At 38.4% G+C, this 16,080-nt stretch overlaps 1 protein-coding gene across 3 annotated transcripts in view; it reads right to left on the reverse strand.

Moving 5' to 3' along the window:
* The window catches only part of L2HGDH (L-2-hydroxyglutarate dehydrogenase), a 42,826-nt gene that overhangs the window by 10,319 nt on the left and 16,427 nt on the right, over positions 1-16,080 (reverse strand). For all 3 annotated transcript variants that reach the window (XM_042943142.1, XM_042943143.1, XM_042943145.1), the window contains 5 exons: positions 13,833-13,995; positions 11,809-11,843; positions 5,492-5,659; positions 4,378-4,535; positions 2,775-2,906 (listed from right to left, as the gene is read on the reverse strand). In XM_042943142.1, coding sequence (XP_042799076.1) covers positions 2,775-2,906; positions 4,378-4,535; positions 5,492-5,659; positions 11,809-11,843; positions 13,833-13,995 — 656 coding nt within the window. The remainder of the gene's footprint in view (positions 1-2,774; positions 2,907-4,377; positions 4,536-5,491; positions 5,660-11,808; positions 11,844-13,832; positions 13,996-16,080) is intronic.

A 16,080-nucleotide genomic window follows, 5' to 3' on the forward strand; every position in this document is an offset into this window, starting at 1 on the left:
TTGATCTAGATCACTATAATTATAGAACTGTTTGGCTTTCACCTTTGCATTTCACAATGACATAGTATAGTCTTTAGCTATCACTCACCATAAAAACATCTTGCTTAAAAATTTACAATTCCCCAAATAAGACATTTTTTAAAATAAAGGGGAAGAAAAAGGAGATCTTGGCATGTGTGCCTTCATCTTTTATGCTCTTACTGCTGTTAGATTACCATGTCAAATTTATCACAGAACAAATTAAAGGACTTCGTAGATAAAATTAAGAACCTTAGAGATCATCATTTAACAATGACAAATTTATATACCTAACACATGTACTTGACAGATTATAACTTTACACTCCAATCCAATGTTCACTGGTCAATTATCGCCCCAGATGCTCTGGCTAAGCAGAAAGAAGTCACGCTGGATGCCCTTTGGTTTTGCTTTTTGGAATTTTTTTGGATGCCCTTTGGTGGCAATTTAAGGACACTCTCTTGAGCTAAACATCCCGCTGAAAGTATGGCTTCAGTTCTCTTACTATCTAACACTGCTTAATATGCTTCTGCCTCAATATTAATGATAGAGCATTTATGGTTCCGCTGCACTGAGCTGCAAGACAGGTAGGACTTAAGCTTCATAATGCGGGAAAGTCTATCGATCTGATTTTATTATGATGACTTAATACTGCAGGCATATACCAAGGTACAGAGAATAACATAACAAACACCTATTTTCTTACCAAAGAGCTTAAGAAATAAAGCTTCTAGATATGACAGAAACCCCCTGTGGAGCTCTCTGATCCCATCCCTTCCTCTCCCGAGAGGTAACCACTCTACTGCATTAGGTGACTCCCATGCTTATTACTATTTTCACATGGTATATAGAATCCCTAAACTATATATGATATTGTTTAAACTGATATAAATGCTATCAAATATATTTTCTACAACTTCCATTTTGTTACTGATAATTTACTTCTTTTAAAAATTTTTTGTTTGTTTGTTTTTGAGAGAGAGAAAGAGACAGAGTACAAGCTGGGAGGGACAGAGATAGAGGGGACATAGAATCCGAAGCAGGCTCCAGGCTCTGAGCTGTCAGCACAGAGCCCAATGCGGGGCCTCGAACTCACCAGCCATGAGATCATGACCTGAGTCGAAGTCGGACATTTACTGACTGAGCCACTCAGGCGCCCCAAATTTCTTCCTTTTAATAGATACAGGAATTAAGGGAAAGATGGAATTGCTGAATGTGTTCAGCTGCTCTGTCTCCAAAGAGAAACTCTCTGATTGGGTTAAATTTGTCCCTAAATGTAACCTGTCTACAGTGCTGTGTGTCCTTTTCTACTACATGCTAATGAAACTGGAAAATGAAATTCACACCCTTACACTCAGAGACAGCAATATTCACTAAAACCCAGTTCTACCATATGAAACCCACTGGTTGAAAGAGTTTTCCCCAGGCTTCTATGAAAGGGTGGTAATAGGATATGGGTACTGAATTCACTGCAACTGTTTATATACAGAATTCACGATGTCCACCTATTGTGTTATTCAAGGAATATTAACAGCAGTAACAGATGCCAGATTTGATTAATATATTTTCAGATATAAAACATAACAAGTCTACTAAAGCAGACCACTGAAAACACAAAAGGCTTTTTTTTATAGGTGAGTGAAAGAAAGGAAAGCCTAGATATTTTTATCCCTGCCATTTCAAGAGGTGAGTAGAAGGGATGAGAGAGATAAGAGTAAAAACATTAGCTGGGTTTTAATAGTTCTTCTAAGGATTCAAAGAGGCTGGTCTGAGAATGATATATTAGTGTCAGATTTAGACCAGGACACTTAGCTCCCCTAAGGGAGACAGCTGACATGATTATCGCTCTCTTCCCAGGCAAGTTCAGCAGCTGTTCCTGAGAAGACAGACATTCAGTGCCCTAGAGTTTCATGGAGGGATGGATTCACAGAGAGAGTACTTCAAAGTACACTGCTGATTAGGCCTAACAGTAGCTTGGTCAGGGAAAAAGGTGAACATCCTAAAATATCACCAAATGGAAAAAAGAAAATTGGCTTGGGTGGTATTTAGGACAATGTGCAGCTCAAGTCCAGAGAGCCTTTTATCCTTGAGAAAAAAGTTATCCTTCCTTTTTTAAGTTATCCTTCCTTGGCCCCACATCGCTACAGCACTAAGACTCAGACTGTTACCACATTCTTCCCACTTTTGTCCTCCAACTAGAGTCCCTGAGTGGAGTAGGGCCCAAGAAAGAACAAAAGAGGAAGAGAGGAAGCAGGTAAGATGTCATGTATAGGGGTATGTCTAACAGGTTGTAAAATGTAATCAAAATGTAATTTTTTATGTGTTTATTACCTAATCAGTTAATATAGCGATCAATGATCTCATACAGAGTTTAAATCAAATGGTTTTGCAATGACAAGAGTAAGTAGCCAGGAAGATTAAAAAATTTCAGGCAAGATATTTTTATCATGATACCTAGACATGAAGGCAAAAGTGGCATCACAATACAGCTGCAGTGGAGATTTGAGTTTAATGCTGTAAAGTGGTCTAGAAAATTATAAATGAACCTAGTTCAGGCACCAAGGGGCACGAAGCAGCAAGGCCCAATGCATGCGATGAAAAGGGAATTCAACAACTTGCTGGGAAAGAGAGGACACACAAAGATTCACTGGGTACGCTGACTCTGAAAGTATGCTTACCGAATCACCAAGTCAGAACCACCTGCCAAATTCACATAGGTCATAACCATATTTGCAATCCTTATAGCTTTTCCTTACCTAAGTATATCACTGACAGTAATTTCAGGGATAAACTTTTGAAGGTGCTTCACTGTTGCACTGAGAAAACAGGCTTTATACATTTCATTAACTCCGTAGGAAAAATTCTGGAACACCAGTTTAATCAAGCCACTGAAAGCAAAAAATTTAAAATCTTTATGAGAGAAAGGAATTCTTTATTACTATAAAACATCTTTACAACTATGAGATTTTTAGGGGGGTGGCACCACAGAAATGTAGGCAAAGTCAGAAAAAAACACGTATTAAAAGAAAATCAACTTTTGGCCAATGTAAGAAGGAAACTTCATCAAAGAATACCTTCCAAACTTAAATTCCCAGGGAATGCTGGTTTCAAGCTAGATTCTATGAAGCCTGCCAACAGCAAGGTTTTCTTTTCTTTTCTTTTTTTTTTTAATTAAAATTCAAGTTAGTCAATATATAGTGTGGTATTGGTTTCAGGAACAGAATTTAGCGATGATTCATCACTTACATATTAACACCCAGTGCTCATCCCAACAAGTGCCCTCCTTAATGCCCATCACCCATTTAGACCATCCTCCCACCCAACACACCGCCATTAACCCTTAGTTTGTCTCTGTATTTAAGAGTTTCTTATGGTTTGCCTCCCTCTCTCTTTTTATCTTATTTTTCCTTCCTTTCTCCTATGTTCATCTGTTTTGTTTCTTAAATTTCACATCTGAGTGAAATCATATGATATTTTTCTTTCTCTGACTTATTTTGCTTAGCATAATACACTCTAGCTCCATCCATGTTGTAACAGGTTTACTAATGCAAATGTTAGGTGCTTTCGAAGCCACACCTAAAAGGCATTAACAGATCTTTAAATCAGAGCCATTAAGCAAGTGGAATATTTACCCTACTTTTCTTTGGTCAGCCAGAGGTAAAATATTCCAGATCCTCCAGCCAGACTCTACAGAGCCTATGTAAATGTATATGTATTTTTACAAGCACACATGCTGGGAAGCCCCACCCTAAAACCTGTTTCAGAATCAGTGAAGGGTGAGACTCTAGTATAGCTTAATAAGCTTTCTACTGATTTTGATGTAAAACTGTAGAGCGCAACATTATTAAAAGGACCAAACAAAATATCTCACTGAATAGTTCTTACAACCATAAAGAATCTGCCATACAGGTCAACACAATTTATTGTCAGTTTTCCACAAAAGGAAACAACACTGGTTATCAGCAATTTCTCCAGTGGTTTTCAAAATGATGGTGACTGGTTGGAAATGATCTTATCAAAGTAAGCCATCTACTGATTTTGAAAGAAACTTTTTTTTTTTTTTTTTTTCAAACTCAACTAGAAGATTAGCCAAACAAGATTTGGGTTGTCAGATATGTGTTTGGCTCCTGGTCTTGTTTTTTTGACCAAGACACCACCCTGGCTCATCAGAATTTTCTTTAAGTAGTTAAAACATTACGTGTATTACATGAAACTCTGAATCCAGATTAATTAAAAAAAAATCAACATACCAATCACAAATAAGAGGATTTACGCAATAAACAGAATTATCAAGAAAGACAAAATTTCCCATCTAAAAAATATAAGCATATAAAATGTTTTTTAAGTAAATAAAGTTACCTCTTGATAATTACATCCATAATATCTCTGGCACTGAAGTCAAAGGGTCTGTAGCCCTCTCGTTTAAAGGCAAGAACTGCATTAGGCCCTAGCCAAATACTGCCATCCATCCTTGGTGTGAAATGAACCCCTAGGAAAGGAAACCGGCTATCTGGGACCTATGGATTTAACATGGTAAAGAGTTATTAGCCCCACTTCAAACTACATTCTATTAAACATGCAAACATGCAACTGGTAATATAAAACACTTCCTTCCCATGCATTTAATTTGCATTACTTTTGATCTGCTACTCAGATATTTCTTTCTATGTTTACATGCTTCTGCCTAGAAATGCCACATAGGAAACACTGATACTATCGATACCAATATACACTGTCCCATGTGTTCCTCTTTCTAGGTTAAAATAAAAAGAGAGAGACAGAGAGAGAAAGAGAGAGAACTGTCCTAGTTCAGGTTACTCCCCACTTCCCAGCCTCTCACCCACCAACTAGCAATTATGTGTCTGGCAAGTAAAATCTCAGAGCTGTCAGAAAAAGAACACACATTTACAGTACAGGCTTTTGGAAAGTGGAAATGCAATAGGTTAAGGCAGATGAAATGTATGTTTTGGCACCATCAAAAACATTAAATAGCTGAATAGTGGCAATTTCACCTGGTTCAACCCAGTAGTTCCAGAGAGAAGAATGAATTCTTCATTTAAATGGTTCTGTCTATACCATGAAACTAGAGTAACCACATCCCCTTTCCTGCACCTATCGATAATGAACTAAGAAAGACAGCTGGGTATCTGGGCATCTTGTAAGGGAAAGTTCCCTTATGAGTGCCCTTTTCATCAGAAAGGAGGAAGAATTGGGTTCCTTCTTGACAGCTCTTCCTGAGGTGCACTCATGCTTTCTAGAGACATGCACTTGTGAGCAGTTAATTATAATTTCATAACTCTGATTTTAGGATAAAGATTTAAAGATTTAATGACAAAAGAAACAGGTGAAAGACTTGCCCAAAAGGCCCTTCAAAATAGCTCTTACTTCTGACCCAAGTAAAAGTTTTGTTTCATTTCCTTTTTGCCCATAGTCATCTTGAGAAGGGTAAGAAGGCAGAAACATCATTACCTACCGGATAAATATTTCCTTTTACAAGATAGCATTTTTCTGGCTTCAAAATCAGGTAATCTCCTCGGAATGGTACAATTCGAGGATCAGGATTACAGCCACTCAGCTCTGAAATACGGTCAGAGTAAAGTCCTGCACATGTCACCACATACTGACACTGAACTTCCTCTCCCTAGTGCAAAAGAAAATATGAGTAGAAAGCAATGAGGAGAAAAATAGGTCAAGGGGGGGAAAAGATGACAGAAAAGATAATAAGGGTACAGAAATGAACTTTTCTCTATTTCTTTTAAAAGAGGAAATCAAATACAAGTATCAGCAAAATAAGTTCTGCAGCATTTAGGTAGCAGCTAGAAACTTACGGTAGTGGCACGTAAGAGGATGTCACCTTAAATTTTATACTTTAGAGATACAATTAATGACCCCGCAAGGATACTTAAATTAGACAAACACACACTCCTATTTTACTAAGCTAGCATCAAACTTAACTATTTGCTATATTAAGAAACAAACTTCATTTAGCTGGATGGTTCCCCCCAATTTGGCCTCTTCTGTATTTCAGACAGCTTCTCCCATCTTATCTAGGAGTTAACCCTGTTGCTCTCAGGTTGCTCACACTCAATAATCTAGCTCACTTCCAACTGTATCCTACCCATCAACCGATTTCTCCTTCCTGATCAATATCTACTTTGCAAATTGAGGCTACGTTTGAAATGTTATCCTTTCAGTCCACATTTAACTGAGAACACACACTATCGTCAAGGTTTGCTTTAGTGACTAGGAGACCACTAATCTTAGGCTGTTTGTATTTTCCCATACATTTTATTTTGTGATCATCTGCATATTTTTCTGCCTTATCCTGCCAGGGTTAGTCAATTTGCCACCCTATTTCCTAAATGGTTTCCTTTAACCCCAATTCCCCACTATACTTTAATTCCCATCTCTTTAATTTTTACAGAGTAAACAACTAGCACCTCCTTGCTCCAAGTAATTTGCTGTCCCTAGACTTCTTTCCCAGACAACCTGTTTCTGAAGCCTCAGAGTTCTTACCTGTCTCAATAACATTTCTTTCCAGCCCCTATTGATTCAGCCTTATTCTATTTTTACATCCTATTTTTGCCTAGCTGCAAAGGTAAGCCTCTTTTTTTAAGTTTAGTTATTTATTTTGAGAGAGAGAAAGCGGGGGAGGGGCAGAAAGGGAAAGAGAATTCAAAGCAGGCTCCGCGCTGACAACACAGAGCCCTATGCAGAGCTCGAACCCACAACTGTGAGATCATGACCCGAGCAGAAATCAAGAGTCGGGAGGCTTAACTGACTGAGTCATCCACCCACCCCTAGCTTCTTTTTGAGTTATACAACTCACACTTCAGACAAAAGTCAGATGAAACTTTTTTGTAATGAAGTCAAATTAGCTAGACTAAACCATAATAGTTTAAAAACCCTTGAAGTCAAAAGAGCTATGTCAACAAAAACAAAAAATGCCTTCTTTTAAATAGGTTCATATCTTTCCTGTTCATCTAGAGTTATACCAGAAGTACAAGAAAGATTTTTATGTGATATAAATTGACTAGTTCCTACTTGAAAGGTCAGCAATTCTTTTGTTCTTGCAACATAAATTGTAAATACAACTCTGGATAAATGTAAAGATAAGAGAATTTGTAGAATGGTACCAGTATGCAACAACCTAGAAGTTCTCTTTAAAAAACTCAAGGAAAAATTCCAAAGGAAGAAATGACTAAAACCTATCATAGGTCCCTGAAATCATTTTATGCTACACGTGAAATAATAACTAAATTCAGTAATACATTAATTTCACATCCAAAATGGAGATTTAGATAAACAGTGAATGATGTATTTGTTCAAACAAAAATCTCTTTTAAAAAAACAAACTATGCATCTCTATTGCTATTTCAGAAGTAAAACAAACTTTTTCCTAATATGTATAAATCTTTAGTTTGCAAAACCTCTCCCCCCAAATTTGTTAATCTCTTTAACCTCTCATAAAAGCACAGAAGTTCAATTTGATAAGCTGACTCAAAATTTTTACATTATATCTAACTATACTAAAAGTAAATGCCCAAATAAAAGGCAACAGCTATAGCATCTGGGGTTGAAATACATATTCACTGGTATCCCAGAGGCCCCTGCATATCTTCCATCACATGATGCCATACTCTAGTGAAGATGGCCCTTCGATGAGGGCAAGAGTAGAAACAGACTTTTAATCCTTCTTTGAATGGAAATCTTAGATGCACTGTCACCTGGGCCACATGACCCAGTGGATCTGATGGTAATCAGGGTGTCTATGGCAAATAGTGATGTCTTATGGAGACTTTGCTAGGTCCCTATAGCCAAATCACAGCACAGAACTTCAGGATTTTGGAGGAGTTATACCATCCTCTGCAGATAACTGTCTTCCTTTTGAGAAAGTACTTCTGGCTTTGACTCAACACTTGACCACAGGTCACTAAGTTATCATGTGAACTACTCATTATTAACTGTATGTTGTCTGACTCACCAAGCCACAAAATTGGGTGTGTACAGCAGTACCCTGTCATCAAGGGGTAGCAGAATATACAAGGTTAGGGTTGTGCAGGTCCTGCAGGCACACATAGATTGTGGAGGCAGGTGGCTCAAATTCCCATGGCCCCTAGTCCTGCTAAATTACTTCCTCCTTCTCAAGCTGCTCCTGTGGCCCTATGAGAAGTTCTCCATGATCAGTTGACCAAAGAAGAAAAACTACAGGCTTGATTTACAAATAGTTCTGCACACAACATTCTGGCACTGGAAAGTAAACAGCTACAAACCAGAGTCCCACTCAGGAGTGACCCTAAAAGACTGCAGTGAAAGGAAATCTTCCTGGTAGGCAGAACTCTGAACACCATACCTGTTATATATCTTACCTAGAAGGAGACATGACTAAAAGTATGGATCTATATTGCTTCATGTGCAATGACTAATGCTATGGCTGGTTAGTTAGGAAAAGGAGCTCTGGAAAAAAAAAAAAAAAGTATGTGAATGGACCTTTCCAAACAGGCTCAGAGAGTAAAAGATATATGAGCTCCATAGGAATGCTCACTGAAGAGGAACCACGGCAGATGAAGATTTTGATAATCAGTAGACAAGATGACCTGCTCTGTGGATGTTAGCCTCTTTCTCCAGGCATCCCTGTCCTTACCCAATAGCCTCATGAACTAAATGGTTATAGCAAAAAGGATGGAGGTGGTGATAGGTTCAGCAACATGGACTTACTCCCTAAGGTTGGTCTGTCCATAGCCATGGCTGAATGCTCAACCTGCCAATAGTAGAGATCAACAGAGCCAAAGATATGGTCCCTGGACCACTTCAATTTAAAAAAAAAGGGGGGGGGGGCAATACTTAGTCCTCACTGAAATAGATACTTGTTCTGAATATAAATCTGTCTTCCCTGCCCACAATGCTTCTGAAGAAACCACTATCTGTGAACCTACAGGATGCCTTATTCACCATTAGGATATTTTGCCCAGAAGCATTACTTCTGATCAGTGAGCTTATTTTACAACAAATGAAGTGTAACAATAAGCTCATGCTTGTGGAGATCACTGATTTGACCCTGTTCCCCATCATCCTGAAGCTGCTAGGTGACAGAAAGAAAAACGGGTTTTTTGAAGATGCAAAACAAAACTAGCTGACTGGCAACACCTTGCAGGTCTGGGGCAATGTCTTCCAGGATGTTCTATATGATTAATATATGGTGTTGTTTCTCCAGAGCCAGAAATCAAGAGGTAGAAATGGGAGTAGCTCCTTACTATTAGAATAATCCACTAATGAAATTTTTGCTTTCTATCTTCACAACTTTGGGCTCTGATGTCTAGAAGTCTTAGTTCCCAAGGGAGAAATGCTGCCATTAGAGAACAAAAAAATGATTCCATTAACCTGTAAGTTGACACCGCCATACCTGGCCACTTTGAGTTCCTTGTATCAGTGAACAGGCAGAGGGGATTACTGTACTTAATGGGAAACTGAAAATAACTCTCAAGGAGAATGAGAGTTGCTACCACACAGAGAGCTTGTGGGTGATAAAGAGAAATACGTCCCAAATAGAGATCTCCTGGGGCATGTCTTAGTACTCCTATGATTGATATAAAAGTTAATGGAAACTATCACAATCCAAAACAGGCAGGGCTGCTAATTGCACGGACACTTTGGGAATGAAAGTTTGAGTTATCCCACCACACTGGAACATGACCAGCTGAGATGCTTGCCAAGAGCAAAGGAACTATGGAATACGTAGTGAAAGAAGGAAATTATAAATATCAGCTATAACCACATGATCGTAGTGGTTATGAACTGTAGTAGTTATGAATATTTCTTCCTGACTTTGAAATAAATATATTTATCTATATATTACTAATATCTATATTAGTAATCTATATACTATCTATATACTATATTAGTAATCTATATTACTATCTATATATTATTAATTCTTTCTTTATCCTCACTGTTATGGACTGAATTGTGTCTGCCCCCACAAGGGCATACACTGAAGCTTCTGCTCCCAATGTGGCCATTCGGAGACAAGAGCCTTTGGTGAGGTAATGAAGATTAACTGAGCTCACCTAATCTGTCCAACAGGACTGGTGTGCTTATAAGAGTAAGAAATAGCAGAGACTGCTCTCTCTCTGCACATGTGCATGCACAGAGAAGAGGCCATGTGAGGACATGGCAAGAAGGCAACCATCTACAAGACAAGAAGAGAGAGCTCATCAGAAACCAATCCTGATGGCACCTTGATCTTAGACTGCTTAGACTCCAACTATGAGAAAATAAATTTCTGTTTAAGCCACCTCATCTGTGGTATTCTGTTATGGTACCCAAAAAGATTAATACCATCTCTACCATTTCTCCATTATCTAACACAGTGTTTCTCAAACTCAGTACCACAGACATTTGGGGCCAGATACCTCTTTGTTATAGAGGCCTACTCCTCACATTGCAGGATGTTTAGCAGCATTCCTGGCCACTACCTGCTAAATGCCAGTAGTGCTGACCCCCTCCATCAGTTGTACCAACAAAAATGTTTCCAGACACTGCTGAATATCATCCCCTTGGGAGCAAAATCACCTCCAATTGAGAACTATTGATCTAATAAGTTTAAATAGTGGTTAACCTTGTATCTCAATATTTAAAGGATCTCAAAGAGGGAATGTGACTCAGCTAAAAAGAAATGAACATCACCCAAAGATGGATTGAGTGGACTTCCTATCTTTTTCGAAGAGTTACCATGTCTTCAGTTGTATAAAAGATAATTTCATCTTGTAGGTGGAACAGTAATTTTACTACTGTCTGTACTTGGAAGTTACATGTGGTTAAAAGGGGTGTGAATGAATGCCAAGTTGAAAAGGAATGGACTACAGGCATTTATCTTTGTCGATTTGGTTAAGGTGGGAACTGTAACTGACAGAATTCCCTTCCCTGTAATGGTTCCAACTTAAAATTGATCAAAATAGGAATTGCATATGATTTGGCAGGCAGAAGTAAAGCAGCAGCCACTACTCTCTGAAGCTCATTCTAGTCCAACGTGGTGACAAAACTCACTGCTCAGGGAATGACAGTTCCATATCTAGCTCTGCTTCCCAACTACTGATCTTACTGACTAACCGTTGCCCTAGCCCACTGCCTGGGTAAGAGGCAAGAGCTCCCCCAGAATGCCTCATGAGCTTCCCATTTGCAGTCCCACTTTAGCAGTTGGACACACTTGGCTTCTCGGACCGGCTGGAAATGCCTCTGATCTACCAACTCCCCTTCTGAGCCTTTGCTTCCCCAGAAGCCCTCACAATTGTGTAATGCCTAATTCCTATCATGAATCCTACAACCTCATTAATGATTCAACTTGCCTGACTGAACTCTGATCATTCAGAGAACACACAGCAAATGTAATGCTTCTCTGCCATCCAATAGCTCTTGTTTTAGACTACGTGGAGGTGAAGGAAACCAGTTCATTTCCCTCTGAGCAATCTACCTGCCACCAAAGTCCTCTAATTGGTAGAAAGCTAATAAGTAAATGCAGATAAGTAGGCACAGCAATAAAGTATTTATCAGTGTTGCCTTAAACACTCCAAGTGCTTATAATCCTATTCTTGGCTGGCACAATCACTTTGTGAATACATTTCCAAGTTGAAACCCTTCTTAGAAAGCAAGCTTTTGAACTGCCCTCAAAGAATTTCTCTCAGAACAACTTCTACATTATACAAAATTCATAGAAAACAGCGCTGTGATTAAACTTTTTGAGGGAGGAGGGGGGTTAAATTAGATAAAGTAGTTTTGCTTAAGAATCTTTACCTTTGTATTCCTTATAACAATTGGATATTTCATCCCTGAAAAAAAAAGAATTAGTGAAAGATTTTTAGTAAAATAAGGCCTACATTATTAGAAATATTATACTAGTAGCAAATTTAAACAATTTTCTTCTGCTTCCCACTTTCATTCTAAAGCTTTTTATGAAACAACAAGATTAAGCTAGTTCATATTTGATAATATATAAAACTCTTGGCATATTTTTAAACTTGTTTTAATTCACTGAATCTATGCTAATAGACCACTCCCCACTTCAGATCCAACACAAACAGTTCTGGCTTTTCTCTGAACTACAATCCTAGAAACGATTTTGTAAAAGATCATTAATCAGTATGTATTTTCACAAAGGACTAATGAATGCTTTTTTGTCTAAGTGTAGGTAACCTGAGTCTTCGTGGATTCTGGGTTGTGTAGAGAAGCAACACAAAAAGTTCCAATCATAAACTATTTATAAAATTATTTCCCAATCAGACACATGGGATCTCAAAGTCTTAAAAAGCATATGTACATCAAGTAAAAAAACAATCTATTTGTATCATAAATTTGATTTTATGCTACCTACCTATACCAACATTAATTATTTAACAGTTTTGTTCATCATATTACAATTCAGAAGGACACTGGGAAAATGATTCAGATGGCTCAGATCTCCTTAAAAACCTGTCAAGGAAGAACTGAGCACTACACTTTTTCTCCTTCAAATTTCCCAATAGCAAAAATGTCAAAAAATTCAAGGTTACAAATCTATTTATTGGGTTTTAAAAAAAAATTGTCAGCAGGGCACTTGGGTAGCTCAATCAGTTGAATGTTCAACTCTTGATCTCAGCTCAGATCTTGATCTCAGGATTGTGTGTTTGTGCCCCACCTTGGGCTCCATGCTGGGCATGAAGCCTACTTAAAAAAAAAAAAAAAAAAAAAAGGAATAAAATGTCCCCACAACAAAGCAAAACAAAACAAGCTCTAAGTAATCTACAATGGGGGGGGGGGGGAGGGGGTGCAAGGGGACTTCAAAAGGGCTCAGTTGTGCCCTGTCTCCAGATAGTCTGATCCACTAAGACTGAGTATGCTAAAAATTTTTAACTTTTATTACTATTTTTTTTTATTTTAGAAAGAAAAGGAGAGAGCAAGAGGGAAAGGGGTAGAGGGGCAGAGAGAGAGATTCCTAGGCAGGCTCCACACTCGGCACTGAACCCAACACAGGGCTTGATCCCATGACCCTGGGATCATGACCAGAGCCAAAATCAAGAGTCAGACACTCAACCAACTGAGCCATTCAGGCACCCCTCTATTCTTATTCTTAAGAATTAGAAAAGGCCAATTGCACATTCAACATTTATTCCAAAATGTCAAATAAGTATGATTGTAGATCATTCATCTGTAGAGTTTGAGCATGTTTTGAGTGTAAAAACAAAAACAAAAAACCCCACAAAACAACAAGAAAAAACTCAGGCTATTAATTTCTCATATTACCTGGAGAGAAAGTTTGAGCTGAAATCAAAAGCCGGATACTCAACCAACTGAGCCACCCAGGTGTCCCTGCATTTTTTTTTTTTTTAAAGATTTCATTTTTAAGTAATATCTATACCTAACATGGGACTCAAACCCACAACCCTGAGATCAAGAGTTGCATGCTCTTCCAACTGAGTCAGCCAAGTGCCCCCAAATCTGCATTTTCAATAAGCATCCCCAAGGAATTTTGACTGTAACCTACAAAATAAGCAAGTGTCTGGGGGCTCGTTTTCCATTAACAGCCTTGGCAGTTCAGGTTTTAGCGCCAATCAGAAGTGTCCAATCAGTGACAAATTCTATCAGCACAAGACTCACCAGAAGCCCCAGTTCTCCCACGTCCAATCTCACACTCATCCCTTCTGCACATGCATCCAGCTTTGCACCCTACTTTAGCCTAGTTCCTGGAGGCCCTCCCACCAGCACCACGCCAGCCAAAACTAGTTCCAAGTTGGTTCAGAAGTCAATACTAGTATTCAGAAGAAAAGACAAGGATGGCTTACCATCTTTACTTCTTGAAGGACTTTCTTTAGCCAATTCAATATCTTTTACTTCAAAATTGGTCAAGACAAAGCCACCTGCTTCTTGGAAATCCTTGGCAAATGACAAAGCCACCTGCCGATAGTCCACAATGCCAGTGTATGGACAATCAATAGCCATTAGACCCTGAGATAGGATTATGAAAAAGTCAAGATAATACAATTAAAAATCATTGAGGATAGTTGTTCAATAAATTTTATTTGCAGCTGAACTTTTTTACTGTTAACTTTGATGGATCACATGTATTATCATTTCTTGCCAAAAATTCAGTGCCTAAATTTGATGTTGAATAAAGTGTCTAGTAAATAAAGAAATAATACTAGCTAAGTAAGAAAATCTCTATACTTAGGAAATAATTCTCCTCTAGGGAAGTTAATTTTGCTGGGCTCTTCTGGCTGCTACAATAAATAGCTACAGGCCACTGCAGGTCAGGTGGCTGGAAAAGAACCAGGCAAGCAGGACACAAAAAAACTGCTACAGTTTTATTCACCCCTCACCATATCTGATAGTGAGTCAAATTCGGAGTCAAATTCTGTATCACCATATGATTGTTTTAAACAAACTCCACGGAGATTTTCCCATGCACATTCAGTGAAGACTCAGAATTGTTCTAGCTTTTTACATTTGCAGAGCATTGATTTAATTTGCTGCAGACTCTTATCTTCAAGACTACAAATGCTGAATGGAGATTTTATGTAGTTAATGCAAACTTTCACTTCAGGTAATATAAGAAATTAATAGCCCGAGTTTTTTGTTGTTGTTTTCTGGGGTTTGTTTTTGTTTTGCCACTCAAAACATGCTTAAACCCTACAGATGAATGGTCTACAATCATACTTGTTTAACTTTTTCAACAAATGCTGAATGTGTATTGGCCTTTTCTAATTCTTAAGAATAAGAATAGAGGGGAGCCTGAATGGCTCCGTTGGTTGAGTGTCTGACTTTTGATTTCGGCTCTGGTCATGATCCTGGGTTCATGGGATCGAGCCCTGCACTGGGCTCCATGCTGAGCGTGGAGCCTGCTTAGGATTCTCGCTCCCTCCCTCTGCCCCTCTCCCTGACTTGCACACCCTCTCTCTCTCTAAAATAAACTTAAAAAGAAAAAGAATAAGAACAGAATTTCACATACCAAGTATTGACTAGATTTTGGTGGATCCTTGGGAATAGCATCATTTTCTGTTGCCTTACTGTGTATGTGAGTGTATCAGTTCTGCTAATCAACTTTCCTAAGAGGGTGGTAGCCTGGTTCCTGGTACAACTAATGCCGAGAAGCTGAGTGTGACTGTTAAATGCTACCATTCTCTTGTCTGGCCAGCAGGGAACTGGTGTTGTTGCAGTTTTACAATAATATCTGATAGTATTACTTTAAATATCTTATTCTTATAGTCAGTCCCACCGCAACTCCAATACATTTACTTGCTTAGCCTTTAAAAGCTTTTAACTTTGCTACCCATCCCTGACCATTAATTCCAAATGTCCAGATCACACCAGGGGTAAAAGGCACATAAAACACACAACAGTCTCTTGTCACAAATTGAAAGCAACATTTGGCAAACTTTATTCTTGCTTCCAGAATATGAGATCATTTGCCAAACACAAAAATCATTCCTTCTGTCTCAATGTAGTAGATAGAAGTTTAAGATTTTTATATTAGACCTTATATTGCCTGACCACTTCCAAATTCACAAGTCAATAGTTATAATCCAACTTCAAACTATAAACAACATTTAGGGCACAATACCCTTGGAAAAATTACCTTAGGATAATACCAAGAGTTTAGTCACAAAAACTCAATTTGCATAAACGACATAACAAATAAGATAACAGAGGGACAAAAACATGCTGTAAAAGTGCTTCATATCAATAGTTTTTTAGAAACCCAAATATCTTCCTTATTCATCTTATTTTCCTATTACCCAATACAATGCCTGACACACAGAAGGCACTCAAACATTTACTGAATGAACTTTTGAGGACTGTCTTTAAACATACTAGATATTCCCCCTTCTCTACCTTCCCTTAAAGGTCTCCCTTCTTTTCTTTCTCTTTCTAGTCTCGGTTTTGCTCCTCCTCATGAGATGTTGGTGTGCCCCACTCTACGTAAATGTTGGGGGAAGGTAAGGTCAAGTGAGTCACTGCTGCTAAGCAATCCAATACCCTGGCGCAGGATGGGACTGGTGGACAGGCTGGCTGTCAGCTAGGGGGCTGGGCATG

This window comes from Panthera leo, chromosome B3 (assembly GCF_018350215.1).
Source record: "Panthera leo isolate Ple1 chromosome B3, P.leo_Ple1_pat1.1, whole genome shotgun sequence".
NCBI lineage: Eukaryota > Metazoa > Chordata > Mammalia > Carnivora > Felidae > Panthera > Panthera leo.